This window comes from Opisthocomus hoazin, chromosome 1 (assembly GCF_030867145.1).
Source record: "Opisthocomus hoazin isolate bOpiHoa1 chromosome 1, bOpiHoa1.hap1, whole genome shotgun sequence".
Classification (NCBI taxonomy): Eukaryota; Metazoa; Chordata; class Aves; order Opisthocomiformes; family Opisthocomidae; genus Opisthocomus; species Opisthocomus hoazin.
This window is the reverse complement of record NC_134414.1, coordinates 11,228,663-11,250,142: the sequence shown is the minus strand read 5'-3', so window position 1 is coordinate 11,250,142 and position 21,480 is coordinate 11,228,663. Positions and strand designations below refer to the sequence as shown.

Below are 21,480 nucleotides of genomic sequence, written 5' to 3'. Positions count from 1 at the left end.
TCCCAAATTCAAGGTAACTTAATTCCTCCTCCCAATACTGAAAATTTCAAGCGACCTTGAATTATGGTACTTCTCCGCGTGCTGTTATATTTATAGTACAGAAGTAACAAATGCCTGCTCTGTGTTTGAGCAGGATGAGTACACTCACCCAACTACCACATGGGGATACTTCATCCTAAACCAGGCTGCAAGCATTCCTCCATAAGATCCTCCTATAGCTATGACAGGACTGTAACGGGCTCCTGCAATAGTTGTCTTTAAGTACTCAATCAGTACTGCGAAGTCTGCCAGAGCTTGTTCTGATGTCAGATAATTCAGATGCTTGGAATCCTGAGACAAAGAACACAGGTTATATACAGCACAGGAGTGATTTCCAGCAGCTGTTGAGTTCTAAATCTGTGCCTGATAACAAATGACATTCTTTGCAGGTGACCCTTGAAGTACTAGAAAATATAATTATTTTTTTTTAATCCTGGAATTCATAGTTACAAAAATAGGACAGTTGTGTGCTTCTAGCACATCTAAATCATACTCTGGCTAACAGTCATTGCACTGGCAACAGTTACAATAGGCAGAATTACGTTACACAGAACGCATTTAAGGAAGACAAAAGACAAGACTTACGCTGAAAGACTCATTCCCAAAGGGCAAAGATTCTCCATAATATCTATGTTCAGCAAATACTAACATTGCATTAAGTTCTTCAGCCACATCCCACATAAAACCCTGGTTGGAGGAAAACAGACATTTAAATAAGTTGAATAAATTATTCTCAAAGTCTCTACTTTCAGTCTAGTGTATTCAACTCATTCTTTGATTAGAATTATATCACTATCAAAACACAACTCCAGAGACAGAGTGCAATTTGGTTTTAACTATCACTGAAGTAAGAAAGCACACAAAACAGATATCTACCCAGAGACAGGGACACAAAGAAAGTGTTTATATTTTAGTGCTCCAAAATACTAAGCAGTATTGTTTTGAGTACATACAGGCAATCCTGCCAGAACTCCTATCGCACAAGCTTAATCCATAGGAAATGAAAAACACCACAGAGGAAAAGCATGCATTTGAGTTAGGAATACATTACAGAAAACATGAAATTTGCTTGGTTTATTAACAATAGTCTAGAGCATTGCAATACACTTATTTGCAACTAGTAAATAACTACAGCTTGTTGACAGCAGCTAGATCTTTTCAGTGGTGCCCAGCAACAGGACAAGGGGCAATGGGCACAAACTGAAGCACGGGAAGTTCCACCTGAACATGAGGAAGAACTTCTTCCCTCTGAGGGTGACGGAGCACTGGAACAGGCTGCCCAGGGAGGTTGTGGAGTCTCCTTCTCTGGAGATATTCAAGACTCGCCTGGACAAGGTCCTCTACGGCCTACTGTAGGTGACCCTGCTTCAGCAGGAGGGTTGGACTAGATGACCCACAGAGGTCCCTTCCAACCCCAAACATTCTGTGATTCTGTAAGGGAACGGGCAGACAGATATCACCTGCTGACAGCACAAAGTGTGTAAGCAGTCCTTGGTTGCTTTGAGCCCAGCACATGTCACCTCCTGTTGTGTTACCGGACTTTGTATGGAAGCAGCTGAAAAATGCCCGCACGTGCCACTCGGCATTTGTATCAGTCAGGGAAGTAAAAACTTCCACAAGGCTTGCCAGAGAACAAGCATCATCTATCTTTGATTTCCAGGCCCCTTCACTTCACACTTTTCTTATGGAGGGAAAAAAAACCCCAAACATCAAAACCTCCCATTGTAGTTCGGGAATCTAAAGCACTGGGATAGCTGTAACTTGGTCCAAAACTTTGAATTCTTAGCTTGAGGCATCTTCCAGAGTTTTCTTCACTACTCCAGGAAGTTAATACAGGTGTGTCCCTTTGATTTTTATGTGCTTCAAATGGGACCCTGAACCCCCTAAAACTTTTTCTGTACTTTTTTCCAGCTTCCTCTTCCTCCTATAACAATTATAACAACCATTACACACTTCTGCTTAAATGATATTCTGACACTGTGTCCCTGTTCTTTCTTATTTTTCAGTAGGCCACTACTGGAAAGCAGGACTGTAATTCAAGAACCTATTTTCTACAAACCGTATTGTTGCAGAACCATGTGATGTCTCCTTCATTGCCTGTATAAAATAATATTGGTCCATTGTCTTTCTTCCAGTGCTGATCTGCTACTAGATACCGCTGCTGGAAGGTGAGATCTTCATCAAATCCAAAGTGATCAATCTGTAAGACCAAGGAATAACAACATGTTCAGAAACCTAAAATTGATCATGGAGTCCAGCGCAAGTGCTGACAGTCACTTTGCAGTTGAAAAAGAAAAGCAAGAAAGTTTTACTAAGATAAAAAAATGACATTGAATTAATTCATATTTTTAGATTCCTAATACATCAAAATTCTTCTGCTTTATGATAGAACCAGACAAGATTATAGGTGTATACACTGAAGGAGAAATGTTGTTTTCAGCTATAAAAAACATCCATGTCCTCTTTATAGTATCATACCTAACGTGAGATATTCTAAATATATTTACAAAATCAGACAAATCTGCTGAAGGATAGCAAAGTATCCGTGGTAATAAAACTGTATCAACAAGTAAAAAGAATCATTGTCCTGAAACATTTTGAGTCTTTGAAAATTCCTTACTAGTCTTATAATTTCTTTAAAAAAATTTAAAAAAACCCCCACACACCCACAACAAAAACCCCACCTCTTCCTTCTCCCCTCCTTTTGGCATAAGATTGAAATTTATACAGATTCTTGTTAGAAAGTAGGAGTTGTTTTAATTCTTAGAAAATACTAATTCTCTGTACTTCTTGTGCTATTGACAGATTTTTCAGACAGTTTTATGGAGTGCTTCTCCTTTTCTCCTTGCAATTTTCACTAACTCACGTATCCTCCCCAATTTTTTCCACTGCCCTATAAATATTGCAAGCCTACACATACCTCTTAACCCAAACCCCACAGTGTTAGCTTTATTCCCTCATTAGAAACTTAACTTCAGTTCCTAAGGTCAATTTTTCAGCTTTCATTCACACTGCTTTATATGCACTACCCCTCCTGACTCTTTCCCAAGTATTCATCCACACTAGAAAGTTTATCAATCGCTTTTACAAGGTAGCTCCCTGCGTGGGCACAATCTTATTCTGGAATACCCACACAGGCTTTTACTATAAAAGATGAAAAAACCAAACCAAAACACAAAACTACTCCAGATGAGCTATGCTGCTTAATTACCACATACTCACAAATCATCACTACTCTTGCTCATCAGCTGAAGATGACCTGTAGTTTGCCAGTTTTGACTTTGTCAGCACAAAGCATCATGCTTCCCTTTCACACTGCTCCTCGCTGGCAGTAACAGCCTGACATCTGCTGGCTTGAACACCTCTGCTCACCCCTCCGCCTCTCCACTGACAGCTCTGCCAAACCTCAGATGCTCCAGGAACCAACCCTCCACATCTCCTGCTTTGAGAACACCTGCAAATACGTGTTAAAAAGCAGCAAATCACACACAAATCCAAGCACTCCCTGCTAACAGAGTGACCCAGCTGCTAGGCAGACTCCTCCGGGCAGCTCAGCAAAGCCAAACCCTCAACCTGCAGGATCCAGCTACTCCACGCCATGTAATTATATCTGCTTTGTGTCAAAGAGAGTTCAGGAACTTATTTAATATATACAGTCTGCTGCAAAGTGTCTTTTCCAGACCATCTCTCCTGGACTGAAGTGAGAGGACAGCTGTGTTGCACCACGCTGCTAGCAGAACAGCAGAAGGTTTGTGCATGGTCTTGATAGACAAGAAACAAGCTCTTTGCCCTGAAAAACTTCAGGGACTGTTTCCAGACCTAAATAAAATTAATTTCTGGATGTTCTACAGTTTTACTCAGTAGGACCATTTACTACTTAGTCACAAGTACGTGGTGAAGCTATCATGCACATACCTAAGGGCTCTTTCACTGAATTCAAGTGCTGGCAACGTATGCTGGGCGCATATTTCACTCTGACAACTCACCTGCTCTGTTTTTGTTTGCAGTTCTCAATTTTAATCTCACTTTCTACATCAAGCATAATCAAGAGTGATTAGATGTAGAGAGGCAGAACAAGGTCAGCAACTGAAAAAATCTTTGGTCATTAGACCTTGGGAAAATTAAAGAGAAGGACTAGATAGTGCACATCTAATCAAAGTCACCGTATAGTTTATTAAAACTCACAACTTTATCAGAAAGTACAACTACTACATCTTTTGTTCCAGGTCTGTTTGTAAAGGGGACAAGTATCTTTTTCTATTTAACTTTTTCTCGTTAAGGTGCCAAACAGAAATAGGAAAAAACAGGCTCATGTGTCCTGCCTGCCTTTTATGGAATCATCTAAAATTAAACATTTAGCTTTAAAACTTGATCCTGCATCCTTCCTGCCTGAAGCCACAGCGCCAGCTACAAGACTACACCACAAAAAGTATTCAGCTTCCCTGAACTACAAAGATAGGTACCAAAAATCTTCTCAGTGCAAACAACTTCATAGGCTACACAGAAGAAACATACAGTGGAGGGTGGAGAAAAAAAAAAAAGAGACTAGTTTAACGGATAAGCATCCTTTTGGCACCAGGCTGAGGTTACCTGATAGGGTATTGGGCAGAACAGATTTTAAAGCCCATATTACTGTTCCCGTTCCACAGGAACTGGAAAATTAGGATAATAATATTCAGATATTAATATATTTCCAAATGATGGCTAATTTTCTTTTTAGAGATATGATTTACTATGGTTTCCTTATGATGTGATCTGTCAGTCTAATTCCACAAACAAACCTCAAAATCCCAATGCTCTAGCAAGTCTGCCTCTCAGTTCTGAGACAGAGAGAAGTACAGGAATTGAAGTTTTCTTTTGCCAGTTTAAGTAAGCACATTGATCAAAGCGTCCATCTCCATCTTGACTCTGAGCCACACTGTAGACACACTCATTGCCATCAGTCATGCTGTTCTTTCCCATTCCTCCCTCAATCTGTAAAATTCTGATAGCCTCACAGCAGCTAAGATGCCTCTGTTCATCATATTCACAACACATCAAGCCATGAACACGTGTAAAATCCCAGGCAAAACAACTTCAGACTTCTCCAGAAAAAAAAAAAAAAATCACAAGTACCTATTACTCAACTGAAGAGCAGGAACTCCTTTATTGCTAGATGATGGGGCTTCATACCCAGTAGTAACTTCTCTTTGCAAGGGTCAGACACATAATGTGACTGAAAAATCCTCAGGTTTGTAAAGCAGACAGAGAGAGACGTCACAACTGCTGGTTATTGTCAAGAAATTCAACGAACTACTAAATCCAGAACATCAAAATGCAGTTTGGAGGTGTCCCAAGGAGTATCTCCTCACAACAGCAAGAGCTGTTTGAAAGTGTACCAAGTCAAAGAGAAAAATTAATGAACAAAGGCCCCACCTGGAGTACTGTGTCCAGTTCTGGGCTCCCCACTTCAAGAAAGATGAGGAGCTACTGGAGAGAGTCCAGCGGAGGGCTACGAGGATGATGAGGGGACTGGAACATCTCTCCTACGAGGAGAGGCTGAGGGAGCTGGGCTTGTTCAGCCTGAAGAAGAGAAGGCTGCGAGGGGACCTTAGAAATGCCTATGAATATCTGAAGGGTGGGTGTCAGGAGGATGGGGCCAGACTCTTTTCAGTGGTGCCCAGCAACAGGACAAGGGGCAATGGGCACAAACTGGAGCACAGGAAGTTCCACCTGAACACGAGGAAGAACTTCTTCACTCTGAGGGTGATGGAGCACTGGAACAGGCTGCCCAGGGAGGTTGTGGAGTCTCCTTCTCTGGAGATATTCAAACCCCGCCTGGACAAGGTCCTGTGCAGCCTGCTGTAGGTGACCCTGCTTCGGCAGGGGGGTTGGACTGGGTGACCCACAGAGGTCCCTTCCAACCCCTACTGTTCTGTGATTCTGTGAAAAAGCACAAGAACTGATATAAAATTGTGAAGCGAGCGGCTGGGACCCACGGAGAAAGCTGCAGCTCAGTGACAGCAGATGGAGCTGCGGCATAGCCAAACCCTGCTGCAGGAACACGTGGGGCTGCCCACGGAGCCGCTGGGTCCCACTCAGCAAGCGCTTCCCTTCACTGGCCTTTACACAACACACGTGCAAACGAGTCAGAAACCCCACAGACTGTGTCAAGTATACTTTACAACTCCAGTCATCCAGAGTTTTTTTTCTTTTTTAAGTCAGATTTCATTAAAAAGTTGAACCAGAAAATTTCTTTTCCACCCTTATGTAAAAGGAATGAGACAAAAATCAATTACTTTTGCAACCAGACTTATTTAAAATAGACCACAACAGTAAAAGGAAAAAATCCATTTAGTATCCATTTACAATACCTTAACTGTTGGTTAAAAGTAATAATGGTAACAATATACTAGCATATATGAGGTTTTTCTAATTACAGTTTCCATAATTACAATCATTGCCAGGATGTCAGCAGTAAGTACAAGGTCCTCAGCAACCCAATGCCCTTTGAATTTGGCCCTGCTTTGAGTGTGAGGTTGAACCAGATGACACGCAGAGTTCCCTTCCAAAACTAAACTATTGTAGGATTAATCCAAACCAGTTACACAGCCTAAAATTTTAAGCTTCTGTAAAGAGGACTACCTAGCAAGTTTGGTTAAAGTCAGAATACAGTCATCATCGGCAATAAAACAGCGATGTTTTACAAATGAAAGTATCATGTACATGGAAGAATGACGCAAAATCAGTCCTTCTGATACTAATAAAATGGAGGATACAAATAGAAAAAGGAATACTGGAAACAGTAATTTATGAGTAAGTTTCAGGGAAACTTTTGTCAGCTGAGGTAGGCAGGATGGGAATGCTCTGGAGAGCTGGAGGTGTGAGGCAAAGAACGCGAGCAACAAAAGTTCAGTTCCATGTACACAAATCTTCATGAAATTTGTGTGGTTAAAAAGGGGAATCACCTTCTATTTTCCTGCACATCTTTGAGTCAAAAGACTCCCAGAGCTCTTGGGGAAGGCGCACACGTACGCAACAGACAGCTCAAGAGGCAGCCAGCTCCAGACAGAAGGCTGCAGCCGCTTCCCACACCACGGCCACGGCTGTGAGAACGGCACGCTCCGAGCCCGATTCAAACCGGCAGCAGGCAGCGCGGGCTGCTGTGCCCAAGAGGCTGAGGAGAGCTCCAGACTGAAGGCTCCAGCCAGCAGCTTTGATCCTGTAGCTCGGGGAAACCTTCTGCAGTGACGTGCAGCTCATCAGCTCAGGGCAAGGAGCTTTCTCTGGACTGGTCCACTGAACAAAGCTGGAAGGACCAAAACCCACCTCACTGCCTTCCGCACAGAATACACGGCACACTGCTCTGACTTTACCTTACATGTGCACATGTATCATGTGCTTATGTTGAACTCTCAAAGACAACTTAGGGTGTTTTTTTGTGTTTTTTTTTTAACATGCTTTTGTGTTGCTTTAGAAGTCCATTTAAAATAAAATAAGCCACTGGCACACATCTCCCCTGGGGAGGAAACAAAGAACAGCACAGCAGATGGTAGTTATTCTACAGATGTTATTCGGCTTAATATACTCCTGGAAGTATGCAGGAACTATAGCACTGTGTAAAGCATAAAGACAAAACAGGACACGTGGGCTAAAGCCCACTTCCTTCTCAACAGCATCTTAAGGTCATCAGTGACTACAGAGACAGGACAGCAAACCCAAGCCTTTACCAAAAAAAGACTAAAATTCATGGAGTAGCTTCCAATCAAAAGCATTTAATGTTATTCAAGGTGGTGAATCAGCACCTGATGGTTTTATGCTTTTGAGCTTCTGGCAGTATCGCCAGTGTCTGACAGCCTTTCTGTCACGCCTCGAATTTCAGCCTTCTAGGCAATAGCTTGATTTTCCCAAACTTGGATATTCCATTTGAAAACAAGTCAGTTGTATTACTAGTGAGAAGCCTGGGGGTTTAAGAGGCACACTCCACGCCCCTCCCAGCGCTCATGGAGCTGTTTTGAGTGCTCATCCTGTCTGAATTATTTCCTGAGGACAGGAAGGCACAGGACAGCCTGAGGATATCCTCCTGCGTGAACAGCAGTGTGGGCACTAGCCTCTTTGGGATTTCACTGATGTGTTTTCTGTTCCTGGTTTTACCCCTGACAGGCTGCGGGACTTCAGTCCAGTTAACTGGCCCTACTAGTTTTCTTTCCTCTTTAAAAAAAAAAAAATCTTTGCTTCCTCCATTTGAGTGCAGGGACTGCCTTGCTATCTTTGCAGAGCATAATATCCAAGGGGCCCCAAGTTTTGTTACAAGTACTACTACATATAATTAAATATTCAAGCTCATAAAAAACATTGCTGCAGTAGAGTGCCACTAAAAAAAAATACATATACACCATTTACGTCTTCATAGCAGGCAAGACACAGAACCAGAAATGAAAGCTAAATAAATAAAATCAATTTTAAAAGTCTCCCTCCCTGACACTATGCTTGTTACTTTCTCCTACTGCACATTTTTGCATATCATAACATGCCAGGACTCAGGCTTTATCTCACCAAGAGCTGGTAAGATTCTTGCAGTTTGTCTCTGCTCATTTAGTGAAGAAAAAAAAAAAAAGACAAGATCAAGGTTAGCTTTGTTTTATCTTTTCTATTTTACATGCAAGGAATTAGGTGTTTCCTTGCTTTCTAGGCTGATATTTGTAAAAGGGACAGCAAAGATGGAAGGTTAGCTCCAGTCTGTTGAAATGCAGAGTCATTTGATGCTCTGTTGAAGAGCAGGGAGATGTGAACTGCACTTCTTTGCATCAAAGCTACATTAGCCCACTAAGTGGAAAAGTCCTATTTGTAGCTGGAGAGGGACTTTTTACAGGGGCATGGAGTGATAGGACAAGGGGCAATTGCTTCAAGCTGAAAGAGCTGAGATTTAGATTACACAGAAGGAGGAAATTCTTCACTCTGAGGGCAGTGAGGCCCTGGCCCAGGCTGCCCAGAGAAGCTGTGGCTGCCCCCTCCCTGGGGCTCCTCCTTTGAGGAACCTGGTCTGGTGGAAGGTGTCCCTGCCCATGGCAGGGTTGGAACCAGATGATCTTTAAGGTCCCTTCCAACCCTTACGGTTCTATGATTCTATGATGCTAATATAAGAAAATTGGAAGAGATGGACTCTGTCATTGTAATCTTCCACACTACCCATAATTCATAGGTTTTGTTCCCTGGATTTAATTTTATTTCAATTATCTGTCACATTTCACAAAACATATGGGCATAATACACATGCTTTTTGCCTATTGATTCCAACTTCTGTCTATGGTCTAGCACAACAATTACCAATTTTTCCTTAGTCAGAATTAGCTTTCAGCCAAACACGCTCCCCAGAACAAACACAGGCTTAAGATCCTTGTAAGGGAGGGATCCCTTCGATTGGGATGATGTCCTTGTGAACACACAGGCCTTTGACCAGAATCATGCTTCATGTATTTTACTTCATTTTAAAAGCTTCTTTTACGCTGAAGAAACCATGTCACCTGCTCTTGGGAGGTTGCAACCATTTAAGGAAGTCTGCTTTTAGCACTCATTTATCGCTTCAGTGATTAAAAAGCACTGACAAGGAAAGCTTCAGACAGGAACTCTACCCCTGCCCTGAGTCACAGTTTGGACAAGCCACTGAAAAGAAAAAGACTGAAGAACATTTAAACAGCTACAGGATACGCTGTAGGAAAGCACCAGGCTACTCAGGTCAGCTCTTTTAGAAACAAACAGTTCCCAAACAGCCTATGATGAAAGGTTATTTTTATGTTGGAAACCTAAGCAGCTAACAAGAACACAAACAAATTGCTTTCAACTTCCACAAACCATTAGTAATTTCATGCTGCAAGTGAAACTCCAGATTCTCCTTACCATGCAAAGATGAAGCCCATAGACACATCTAGGCTTCAACTACTCCAGCATAAAATCCTCCTCCAGTCACAGTGAGGATGCAATTCCTTGTTGCAACTCCTGCACTTGGAGGGACACTCTGAGAGGTCCCACAGGCCCTCCCACTGTCTTCTGCCCCAGAATCATAGAATCATGGGTTGGAAAAGACCTCTAAGATCATCCAGTCCAACCATCCATCATCAGGTCCAACCACCCAGACTAGAGAGTGGCAAGGCTCCAGCCCAAGGGAGAGAACGGGTGACCAAGGCAGGAGATGGCAGGAATCGCTTCAGTCAGCATTACTGCTGATGCTCCTCAACCACGCTCTCCATTCCCCTGCCACTCCATTCTTCTCCAAGCAATGGAGAGGCTTGTGCTGCTGAGTCAGTCAGCTACACAAATTCATAACAGACTACCATGGCAACAAACACACCAAAAGTTCACATCATTGATGCTTCCATTCAAGGCAGCATTATCCTGGCAAAATTCTTCCACAGGACAAGGGATGGGGCAAGGAGTAGGGAACAAACGTATCAGAGCTATGTTACCCAAAGTGCATTATATCATAAGGCTCAAATAAGCACGAAGAAGATGCACTACACCAGTAAAAGCAAAGTCATCCTTGTGAAAGGTCTCTCAGACCCTTAACACACAAAGGCCTGTAAATTTTTACATCTGCCTTCAACACTGAGTTACAAATCCATCACATTTCGGAGATTAACTTCAGAGGAGAGGAGAAATTGGACATGAACCTTCAGTATGTCACAAATTAAGTAGTATAAAAATATTCCAGTTTTGCTGTTTCCTAAAGTTTTGATTAGGACTAACTGATACACAATACAAAAAAAGTTTGATCCTCCCTGATCAGAACGGTTTTCATTTGAAAGACTTCCTCAGTCTTTTTGTGAACAAGGACATGAAAAGGAAAGCATTTCAGATTCAAGACAATACTTTGATTTGGTCAAATTAAATATTTAACATACCTCTACCTCTCCCCAAAAAGGGCTTGACCTTTGTACTTTGCCAAGTATTTTTAAAGGTTCAACTCAAGTTGCAATTGTTTTACTTGCCAGATTTTCAGACCTACAAGGAAGTTTTCTCTGTTCTATCACTCTCCCAGCCTTAATTCAACCACTATTATTTGTATTTTATTTTCTACAGCTAAGCCCACACAAGACAGGGGATCCAAGCAAGAAGAGACAGATGTAGTGAAAGCAAACAGGAAAACCATCCTGTCATACATCTGGATATTCTTCTAATTAGACAAAACACATGCAAAACAGCAATAGCTCAGTGCAGGACTGGCAGTTTATCTGTATTATCATCATAGAATGGTTTGGGTTGGAAGGGACCCTATAGACCACCTCATTCCAAACCCCTGCCACAGGCAGGGACACATTCCACCAGCCCAGGGTGCTCAAAGCCTCGTCCAACCTGGCCTTGAACACTTCCAGGGAGGGGGCAGCCACAGCTTCTCTGGGCAACCTGTGCCAGTGTTTCACCACCCTCATGGTGAAGAATTTCTTCCTTATATCTAATCTAAATCTCCCCTCTTTCAGTTTGAAGCCATCACCTCTTGTCCTGTCACTACAGGCCCTTGTGCAAAGTCCCTCTCCAGCTTTCTTGTAGGCCCCCTTGGGTACTGGAAGGCTTCAACAGCTCCAGGTCTGTCCTGTGCTGAAGGCTCCAGAGCTGCACACAGGACTCCGGGGCGGGGGGGGGGGGTGTCTCACCTGAGTGGAGCAGAAACCCCTCCCTCGCCCTGCTGACCACCCTGCTGGGGATGCAGCCCAGGACACGGCAGGCCTTCCAGGCTGCAAGCACACACTGCTGGGTCATGTTGAACTTCTCATCAACCAGCATCCCCATGTCCTTCTCAGGGCTGCTCTCAATCCATTCTCCGCCCAGCCTGTGCTTGTGTTTGGGATTGCCCTGACCCACATGCAGGACCTTGCACTTGGCCTTGTTGAACTTCATGAGGTTCACACAGGCCCACATCCCAAGCCTGTCCAGGTCCCTCTGGATGGCATCCCTTCCTTCCAGCATGTGGACTGCACCACAAAGCTTGGTGTTGTTGGCAAACTGGCTGAGGGTGCGCTCGATCCCACAGTTCACATTGCCAAAGATGTTAAACAGTGCCAGTCCCAAGACTGACCCCCGAGGAACACCACTCATCACTGCTCTCCACTTAGACTTCAAGCCATTGACCACAACTCTGAGTGCGACCATCCAGCTAATTCCTTATCCACCAAGTGGTCCATCTGTCAAACCCATGTCTCTCTAATTTAGAGACTTCTTAAAAGTTTAGAGACTTAGGGGGTATTAAAAGGCACTGGACACCTACATAAGGTGGTAGGGATTTTACACGTGCCACTGTGGATCATTTATTTAACAGCCACCAATTCTGATGAGCATCTAAGATGGAGGAGGGGAAGAAAATTTCAGAAAACAAAGGATCAAAACAGCAATTAGTCATACAGCCCTTAAGCAATAGCAAAAATACCACACAAAAACTGCTGCTCTTGCAAGCTTGCAACACAGCCGAACCCTAAATAACAAATGTCTGCTTGCAGGGCCCCAAGACATTGGTAGACAGGGTCCCAGGGAGACCAGCAGCATTCAGGGAAGTAACATCCATAGCACCCCACAGGCAAAAAGTTTTTCTACAGATTGCTCTGCTTTAAAACAGAAATATCCAGGTCTCTTGTCACAACCATTACAAAAGTTCTCCAGCGGCTGAAAAGCTCTAACAAACATATGGATAAATGATGGGTCCTTATACCAGTGCAGTTAACACCCACAACTGAGCTGGACCACAGATGCTTTTCTTCCAGCAAAGCAACATCTTTCTCGTCTAAATAAAGGCTATCAGATTTTTATCCCAAAACATATTTCTGTTTTTCCTTTTCCACTTAAAACCAGGCAGGATCATTTTGTTATGAACTACCCTGTTCAGAACAGGATCTGAACAACTCCACAGACATTGCTAAAAGCCATTTGCCACCAGGTTGTAGGACGGGAGCTCCTGCTTAGGAGTCTTAGGAACTCTACATTCCCCCTCTCAGTAGCAGTGACTTGCAGGACTGAAAACTGTTCACTCATAGGTGGCCAGCCATTTATGACTGTATAGGAAACGCTACAGAAAAGCCAGCATTTCCAGAGCAGCACGTGGTTCTGAACAGCTTTTGTGGAAGACTTGGTTTTCAGGTAGTCAGGCAGTATGGAAAAGCAAGCTGCTGCTTTGAGGCATAAATCAAACATTTTGTTAATGGTAGTTTTCCTTTCACCCACTTCCTCTAGTTCAGCCTGGCCTCAGTCCAAGCCCTGCTGAAATCAAAGGGCCTGATGCCCATCACTTTCTGTTCCTGTTGTCTTCAAAGGAAGTTCCTGCACGGAAACTACCACCTAAGGCTACCTCTGACTAGCTTTTTCACGCTAAGTCCCTTTGTGGATGCTTTTAGAAAGGGTGTTTTTGCTTCACAGTGCAAGAAAACTTACTCCCTTTTGAAGCAGGCTAAATTAATGAGGAATGAAAGGAGATGCACCACCAACGGTATCCATATCAGCAGTCAGAAGGAGAAGCTAGCACACAGTATCATAGCTCCCCACATACTCACATCCCATGCAGGCAGGCCTGTCGGTGAACCCTCTCCTCTTCTGGCAAGAGAAGCTTCTCAGATCTTACTCTACAAACACCTTGTCCAGATAATTTTCACCTAATCACTCTCACTTTCAGCCTGGCACAAGGGTAAGCTCGTACATGAACTTTGTATCTTGGCTGTAGGAACGGAAAAAGATGTTATTTCAATTTGAAGATAGAAACAACCACCCAAAAGGATCAGAAGTTTTGTTCTTTGCTCACTATGTGCATTTAGAGACAGCAACCACAGCACAACTGACAGTAATAATGCCACTTGGCAGTAACACTACAACAGTGTCAAATATTAGAAAATATCCCAGGCGCACTAGGACTGAACTAAAGCATAGGAGACAGCAACTAAAAAGAAAAATGATCCCACTCTACACCACAGACAAGGAGAATAGTATCTACTGACTGTGCTGAAAATGAAATGCAATTCCCATTCTTCTGCCCATATTTAATTCTCTGAATTCACATGCCTAGAAAACAAATAAATGAACCATTTTGCAAGTACATGGAAGATGACTGAGTACACCCTGGTTTTCCTCATTAAATTTCTTACAAGTTTCACGGCTTTAGATAGAAAACACAAATACTCCAGAGTGTATGAAATAAAATTAAGGCATTTCTTCAGTTTTTGAAGATTTAAAATTAAATAATCAAGTGTGACCTCCAGTCTCTCACCAATTTGGCACATGTCACAAATTACCTGCGCAGTCTACGACAACTCATGCTGTTGGCTGATCTTGATCTCCTCAAAGTCAGATGAAGAAATCGATAGAGAACACATTCACATCAAATTCCATCTTGAAGTTCATTTCCCTCCCTACCTCCCCACCCAGGCCCTCCCACAAAAAAACCCCAAGAAATTCAGAGCTAAGACTTTGATTCAACTGCTGGAAGCTCACAGGCAATTGGTACAAGTCAAAATAACTTCAGTGAAATTCACAGGATTTCTCTGATGCACATCTGGCTTGTAAACAGCTCGCTACTTCAGCCATGTGCAGTTTTGTTAACTGCTTAGTCCTCTAGACTTTCTTTAATCAAGACAGTCTATCAGAAATCTTTCAGTGGCCTATTACAGTTTTTAATGATTAAAGGTAGCAAGATAAAAAAAATGCTTGTTTTCAGAGAGTGTAGTGATCACTGATGCTTTTTGTAGTCTCTAGTATTAACCGCTCAGCTGAAGGAAGAGACTGCAAGTTGTGAGGAAATTAAGTGTTTCCTGCTTAATTTGAGAAGCTGATGTCTGCATTGTGACCTACAGATAAATAGTGCATAAAAATAAAAATTCACTGACAAGCTTTAACAAGTACTTCCCCGTCTTCCTGTCCACTGAATAAGAGCTATTGTTTCTGCTTATAGACCTGGTTTATAGCTTACAGCTCCTGTTCTAAATCATACTGTGAAATCACAGAGTAAAAGCTGCCAAGTACTCCTGTACTACTTGATGAGTAAAACATCTATTCCAAGTAATTCACCTCTGAGACAAACATCAGCATCACTTCTTCTCTAACAACTGACATAACTTTTAATTGGTACCAAGGGGCTCTGTAAAAAGCACTTTGTTTTTTCCCTTCACCAGAAGTTAAAAGTGCTATTGTATTATGGTGCCAGACATGAAAAACAAACCCATTTTAACCATTCCCAACATGTGTTACTATTCCGAGACACCAACCTGAGTCACTATAAAACGCTGAAAAAATTGCTAACCAGAATTTCAGTGCTAATCTCAATCTGTCTCAAAATTATAACAGCGAGTTTTAGGACCATGTTTGAGACTTACTTCACTAGCATTAAATCAGCTTATACAGTACTGTTGTATGTATGTTTTTAGTGACACTCATTCACATACAACAGTGAAAATTTCAAAGACTGGAAAATGCTGAATTGAAGCCATCTTGTTCCATAATTGTAACCTACCTTCTTGTGAGCACAACACATGTAATATTTAAGAGCAAAACTGCACTCACTTTGGATTAATCCATATTTACCATCTCACCATCATCTAATCCAAATTTATCATCTTAGATGACATTTATCTTAAGATGTTAAATTAAGACAGCATTGTCATCAAAAAGGTGATTCAATCTCTTCACCTCACTGTTCTTTGCTCGGACCATTTATGCAGTGACCCGAGACTGAAGTTAAATTGGTTTGCCTGAAGTTAAATTGGTTTTTGCTGTAGTACATTTTCAGTGAGCCCAGGAAAATTCTGTGATTCACTAGCTTCCTCTAAATTGGCCCTTCCTGTAAAACGAAAGAACCATGTCTGAAAAATATATCTTTGCTTCTCCTTTGCGGTCCTTCTCAAATTCTCTTTTCTTGCATTCTAATTTTTGCACTTTCCATCAAGGCTTTCATTTTCTAGGCCTCAGAACTTCAGTCTGTAACACAAAATAAGGTATTAAAGACACTTGATATAGCCAAGAAAGATCAAATTGCATTACTTCTGAAACTTTATTACTTTGAAGCTTCAACATCGCTTCCTTTTATGTACGCGCAGTATGAAGTGCAGATGTGTTTCAGAGCACAAAAACTTGCATATGAATTTACTAAGCTATAAAATACTGACATAGGTATGAAATCTAGGAAGGTATTAGAACCCATCTTCCAGAAACGGTGACATCACTGACATGTGTCAGTCCAAAAGACTATTGGACTGAAGGACCAGGCTCAGTATCACTGTGAACAAAAGTTCATTTTGTGCTTGTTACATCGCTTCTTAGACAAATTCACAGCAGTTCACAAAGCAAGTGATGTGCGTACAAAGCGTGACTGAGGCAAAGGGTCCATCAGCCATTAAATCTCACACAGCCATCGATTATCAAATTGAGCAAAGAGACACCACATCCAGTCTCTCTTCTGAAAAAGACAGTTTATCACTGAGAATCCTTCAAACATCACAAAATTTAAAGCATCACCCTCTCAGCAGTACTACACTTAAAGCACCACAAGTTCTCAAGCTATGGTTTTTGTAGAGGCTCCTCCAAGGCCAAAAAAGCTGCCCGACTCCAGACCTTTCTCACTACACTACAGGTTTATTTCTATTCGGACAAAGAGAAGTAGACAGCTCTTGGATACTTCACCAAGCCTTTCCAATGAATTTGAATTGTGACCGCTGACACAGCTGCCTACAGAGAAGCCATTCATGTAGTGGTGGTCTTCCTGCAGCTCTAGACGTCCTACACCATTCTCTGTGAATCTCTGTTTTGGATGGATGAATATAGCACACAAACACCAAGCAACCTTTCAGCAAGAAAGCTACCAAAGCAGAAGCGAGAATAGTCTCGCCTGTAAAAGTCACGCTAGTACATCAGAAGAGCTGAAAAGAAGACCAGCTTCCCCAAGATAGACACAATTTGTTGATATCAAGATGTGGATGATGGCAGAGATTCTCCTTCAAGGGCCATCTACTCATCTGGGTCAGCATGAGGTACTTTTACACTGGGGCAATTTCACTTCTGCACTGGAGGAGCAGAGGGCTGACAGGCATCAGTTACTTCTGAAGGGGGGGGCAGTGGGAATCACACCGCCCAGCCAAAATAATAAGAGTTGATAAGGACATACACAGGCCAGCATGCAAGCTAAGATCCTAGCCACACTGACATAGGCATTGCCTGACTTGTTTCTCAATATTCTAGACTTTAGCCCCATCTTCAAAGATGTCTGATACTTAAAATCGTAAACAGAGGGAAGTTCAATGACTTAAAATCATAGAGGGAAGTTCAATGTAAGTGAGTGCTGACCTGAACTCTGACCCTGTTACTTCTCCATTTTTATGAAAGCAGACTTACATGTCGTTGCTTCTCAGTAAAGGCTGACACTAAACCCTCAAGCAACGCTACAGGTCTATAAGGCTTCATGCCAAGAGGCTCCATTTAGAGACTGAAAATTCTCAGCTTCTGAAATTCACTTCTCCAATGTACACCATTGATCAGCTGTTCACAGTGCTCAAGACTTACTTTTAAGCAACAGAATTCATGCAAGAAATCTGCTTAGACTTTTCAGAGTTTTCTTCTGGGGAAGTACTAAATATTTAAAAGACTATTCAAAGATTTTTTTTATAGAAGCAGGTATAAGGAATGTTTCCTTTGTGACAATGTAATATTTTGCGATATTATAAAATCACTTTTATATTGCATGATTTTATATAAATAACTGCAACTGATGCTGAAAACCATCAAAGGGATAAACAAGAATCAAAACAGGAACTTTAGATAAAAGAAACACTCCACAGAACAGAGGCAGATGATTCATGCCATAAGCAACTATAATGTAAATAATTGAACAATCCTGAGAGGTGGCAAAGTATCACCGCCCCTATTTAGTATGTTAATCATGGTATTTATGTTCCACTATAGAATCGTAATTACAAACTGCCAGACAGCAGCACTCGGTGCACGTTGCATAAGGACTGAAGAGCTTGCCTATCAGTTCTGCATGCTATGCCACAGACAGAGAGCAGCCTCGGCCCTCTGTGTGATTCAACCCCTCATGCTAACCCTACATCTTGGAGGTGCCAGGCAGCAACATGCAAATCTGATGAACACAAAAAAATGCATGAACACACACACACATCTCCAACCATGTTCTGTAATACTGATAAGTCTTTGGACAAGGCAAGCAAGGATTTCAAGGCCTGTGGATAGGATCCCTCTTTCCTGCAGCAGCCAGTCTCAGTCAACATGATTTTGCTTGAAGTACAAAGGAAGAGAACGTGGAAGAGACTGAAGGGAGCAAGATGTGGCATCAGCTTTACAAGATGATGTTACTAGTGTTATCCTAAGGAATAAATATGGGAATCAAAATGTGAAGTGATAATTGAAATTAACCAGACTACTGCTGCTGTAGGTACTTCTGTGAAGCCATACCCTTATTACAGTTAGAAGTTTTTTAATCTTGTAAGTTTAAAATTAACTACGCTAGGTTTAGAGAAGCTAAGAAGCAGGATTTTGAATAATGTGTTGTTTCATAAGAAGGATGTAGCTGTCCACAGTAGAACCAGAGAGTGAGGAATTCTAAGAATAGCTAAGGAGCTACGAAAGGCTGCCGAGATTGCCAAAAGGAACCGGTACTTAGGGAAAAGGTAATTCTGGCAGGGGGAGGTGGTGACCACCGACTCAGGGACCACTTACCCCGATTATAGCCCAGACTCAAAAGATGAAGAAGCTGAGCATGTATATTAATTTACATTCTAGATGAAGAGACTTTAACCAATCATTTAACAGAATAACAATGCATATGTATTAGGAAGATGAATATGGTAATGTTAAATGTATAAATGACTGTCAATTTGTGAAGGAGGTGTGCTGTCTTGGGACAGTCACCCATATCTGTGCAAATATGCAATAAAATACCTCTGCTCTGTGTGTATACTGGTGTATTGCGCACCAGGTAAACGAACCCCTGTTTTTGGGACAACACTAGGACTCTTCTGGCCGTCCTCTCAACATCTACTTACCTCCCAAAAGCCACAGATCTCAGGTACACATTAGCTCTGATGCTTTGCTGGCAAACGGAGGGCACACTGCTGTCTCTGCCGATAGTCGAGGAGAACAACCAGCTGACACCACAACCCAGAGAGGAGATGAGGACAGAGGTGTCACAGCATGGTGACAAAGGGTGGTTCAGACCACGGTATAGAGTTCGTATCACCGACACTATGACAGCAACATGCAACAACCGATGCGCCAGAACAACGAGGTGTCACGCTGAGAGTTACAACACTACCACAGGACTGATGTCCTGGCCAACGCTGACCACACACGGCAGAAGGTATCCAAAGTAGGTCACCAAAAAACGCTTCAGGACTGTTAAGAGTTAATGGAGAAACCCAAATCTCAAATCACTACTCAGGTGATTGAAAAGCATTAGTCAGAGATGCTTGCAAGACACGGGATTTATGCAGGGAGACCGCTTGAAGACAAGTTCTGCCACACCAGTAACACAGCCTGCAGAAGAATATAACCTCAGTGTACGGATTTATCACTAAAACTGTTCCCAACCCACCTTTCACACCCTTAATGACAAGGGCCTGAACGGTAAAATTATTCTGTAGCTGTTCAGGATACTCTTACAAGGGTTCTCTGTTTTCTTCATGTCAGTTCGCTCTGAAAGCGTCATCCTCCTGTCGTAAGATCACCTTCTACAAAGTTGAAGCAGGAGATGTTCAACCCATGTATCATCCAAGATGCCTGTAAATTATATACCTCCTCCTTCCAACCGCTCCCTATATAGACCAGTGCATGAAATTCAGGTGTAGGCTAAAAGGATGATTGTAATCAAACCAAGAAAATACAAGAAAAGCATCCTCTCCCCTTTCTATGCCTCCCGGTAAGCGGAGGCATTACCTCCCCCGCAAAAATCAGGCACAGCACAGCCGAGGATCCAGACATTCCCTGACAGAGGGGAACTGCTGACTGGTTTTATGAAAACCTATAAACAAGTGGGGTTTCAAGTTTTCTGCAAGGGGTCAGCACCAGCATTGTGGTGTCTCTGTTCTGCCCACACGCTATGGATTTTGCCAACAAATCATGAGGAGAATTGTCAGAGCGGACAGGCAAAAACAGCGCAGGTTCGCAACAGAAATCTGCTCCGTATTTAAAATAAACAAAGAAAAAAGTCATACGACTGCTATTTGCAGTCAGGGTACAACTGAGGCCGCCGGTCCCTCTCTGCCAACGTGCTACGCAGCACGGTTTGGAACACCAACCTCAGTTCTAGGACATGGTGTACAGACAGAGCAGAGCTGACCCCTTGCCACTTCAGTCGCAACTTCACTGGAATATTCAAGACCTGGAACGTTTTACCAAAGGGACTGAGCATCGCAACACCCAGAAATCCACAGAAATACAGCACTGTCCTGTCTGCGGCTAAACCACAGAACGGCTTGGGTTGGAAGGAGCCTTCAGAGGTCACCTAGCCCGACCTCCCTGCAGCGAGCAGGGACATCTTCAACCAGACCAGGCTGCTCAGAGCCCCGTCCAACCTGGCCTTGAATACTCCCAGAGACGGGGCATCGACCTCCTCTCTGGGCAGCCTGGGCCAGGGTTTCACCACCCTCGTGGTAAAAAACTTCTTCCTTGTCCCTAACTTAAGCCCACCCTCCCTTAGCTTAAAGCCATCACTCCCTGCCCTGCCACAGTAGGCGCTGCCGGAAAAGCCTCCCCCACCTTCGCCACAGGAAAGCGAGGCGCCCGGTAGCACGAAACGCCCCCCGAGTCCCCTCGCCCGGCTCCGACCCGGGCCGCCGGAACCGCCCCGGGGACAGCCCGCGGCCCGGCGGGAGGGCAGGGCCGGCTGCCGGGCTCCTACCTGCTGCCTGAGGTAGCGCGTGAGGTAGGGCCCGGCGGGCGGCTGCGCGCCCCGGCGGCGGATGGGGGCGGGCAGGGCGCCGAGCAGCGGGAGCAGCAGGAGCAGCCGCAGCATGGCCGCAGCAGAAGGCAGCCCGCCCGCCGCCCGCCACTTTATAGCGGCCCCGCTGCCCCCCGCCCGCCGGCAGCCCCGGGCCGGCCCCGCGGCGGCGGCGGGACCCGGCGGAGGCTGCTACGCGACCCGCCCCAAAGGGGCGGGGTTCTCGCACGTGAGGGGAAGCGGGCGCTTTCCGATTGGCTGCGGAGTGGAGGATGGCGCGCGCGCGCATTTCGCGGTTGGCTGCCGGCGCCTTGGATAGGGGTTTTTTTTGGGTCGCGCGGCGTCCTGCGAGCAGACGGCGATTGGCTGCTTGTAGCACGCGGTCCGCCATTCTAGTTGCTATGTGTCGCGTGGAGGGGCCGTGTGAGCACCATCCTCGCGTCTTATTGGGCAAGTGGGGCGGCCCTGCTGGCGATCTGCGTCGCGATTGGGTGAACGCCGCCTCGTCCCCGCCCCCAACAACGGGCTTCAGCAACCTCCCTCACTTCCGC

The 21,480-nt window shown here is 43.8% G+C and overlaps 1 protein-coding gene across 1 annotated transcript in view; it reads right to left on the bottom strand.

The window, feature by feature from the left end:
• Nucleotides 1-21,046, bottom strand: part of PRCP (prolylcarboxypeptidase) — a 34,892-nt gene extending 13,846 nt beyond the window's left edge. Inside the window, exons 1-4 of the mRNA XM_075417133.1 lie at nt 20,891-21,046; nt 2,099-2,239; nt 625-726; nt 149-330 (exon numbers count right to left, since the gene is read on the bottom strand). Coding sequence (XP_075273248.1) covers nt 149-330; nt 625-726; nt 2,099-2,239; nt 20,891-21,004 — 539 coding nt within the window. The 5' untranslated portion in view covers nt 21,005-21,046. The remainder of the gene's footprint in view (nt 1-148; nt 331-624; nt 727-2,098; nt 2,240-20,890) is intronic.
• Between the last annotated feature and the right edge of the window lie 434 nt (nt 21,047-21,480).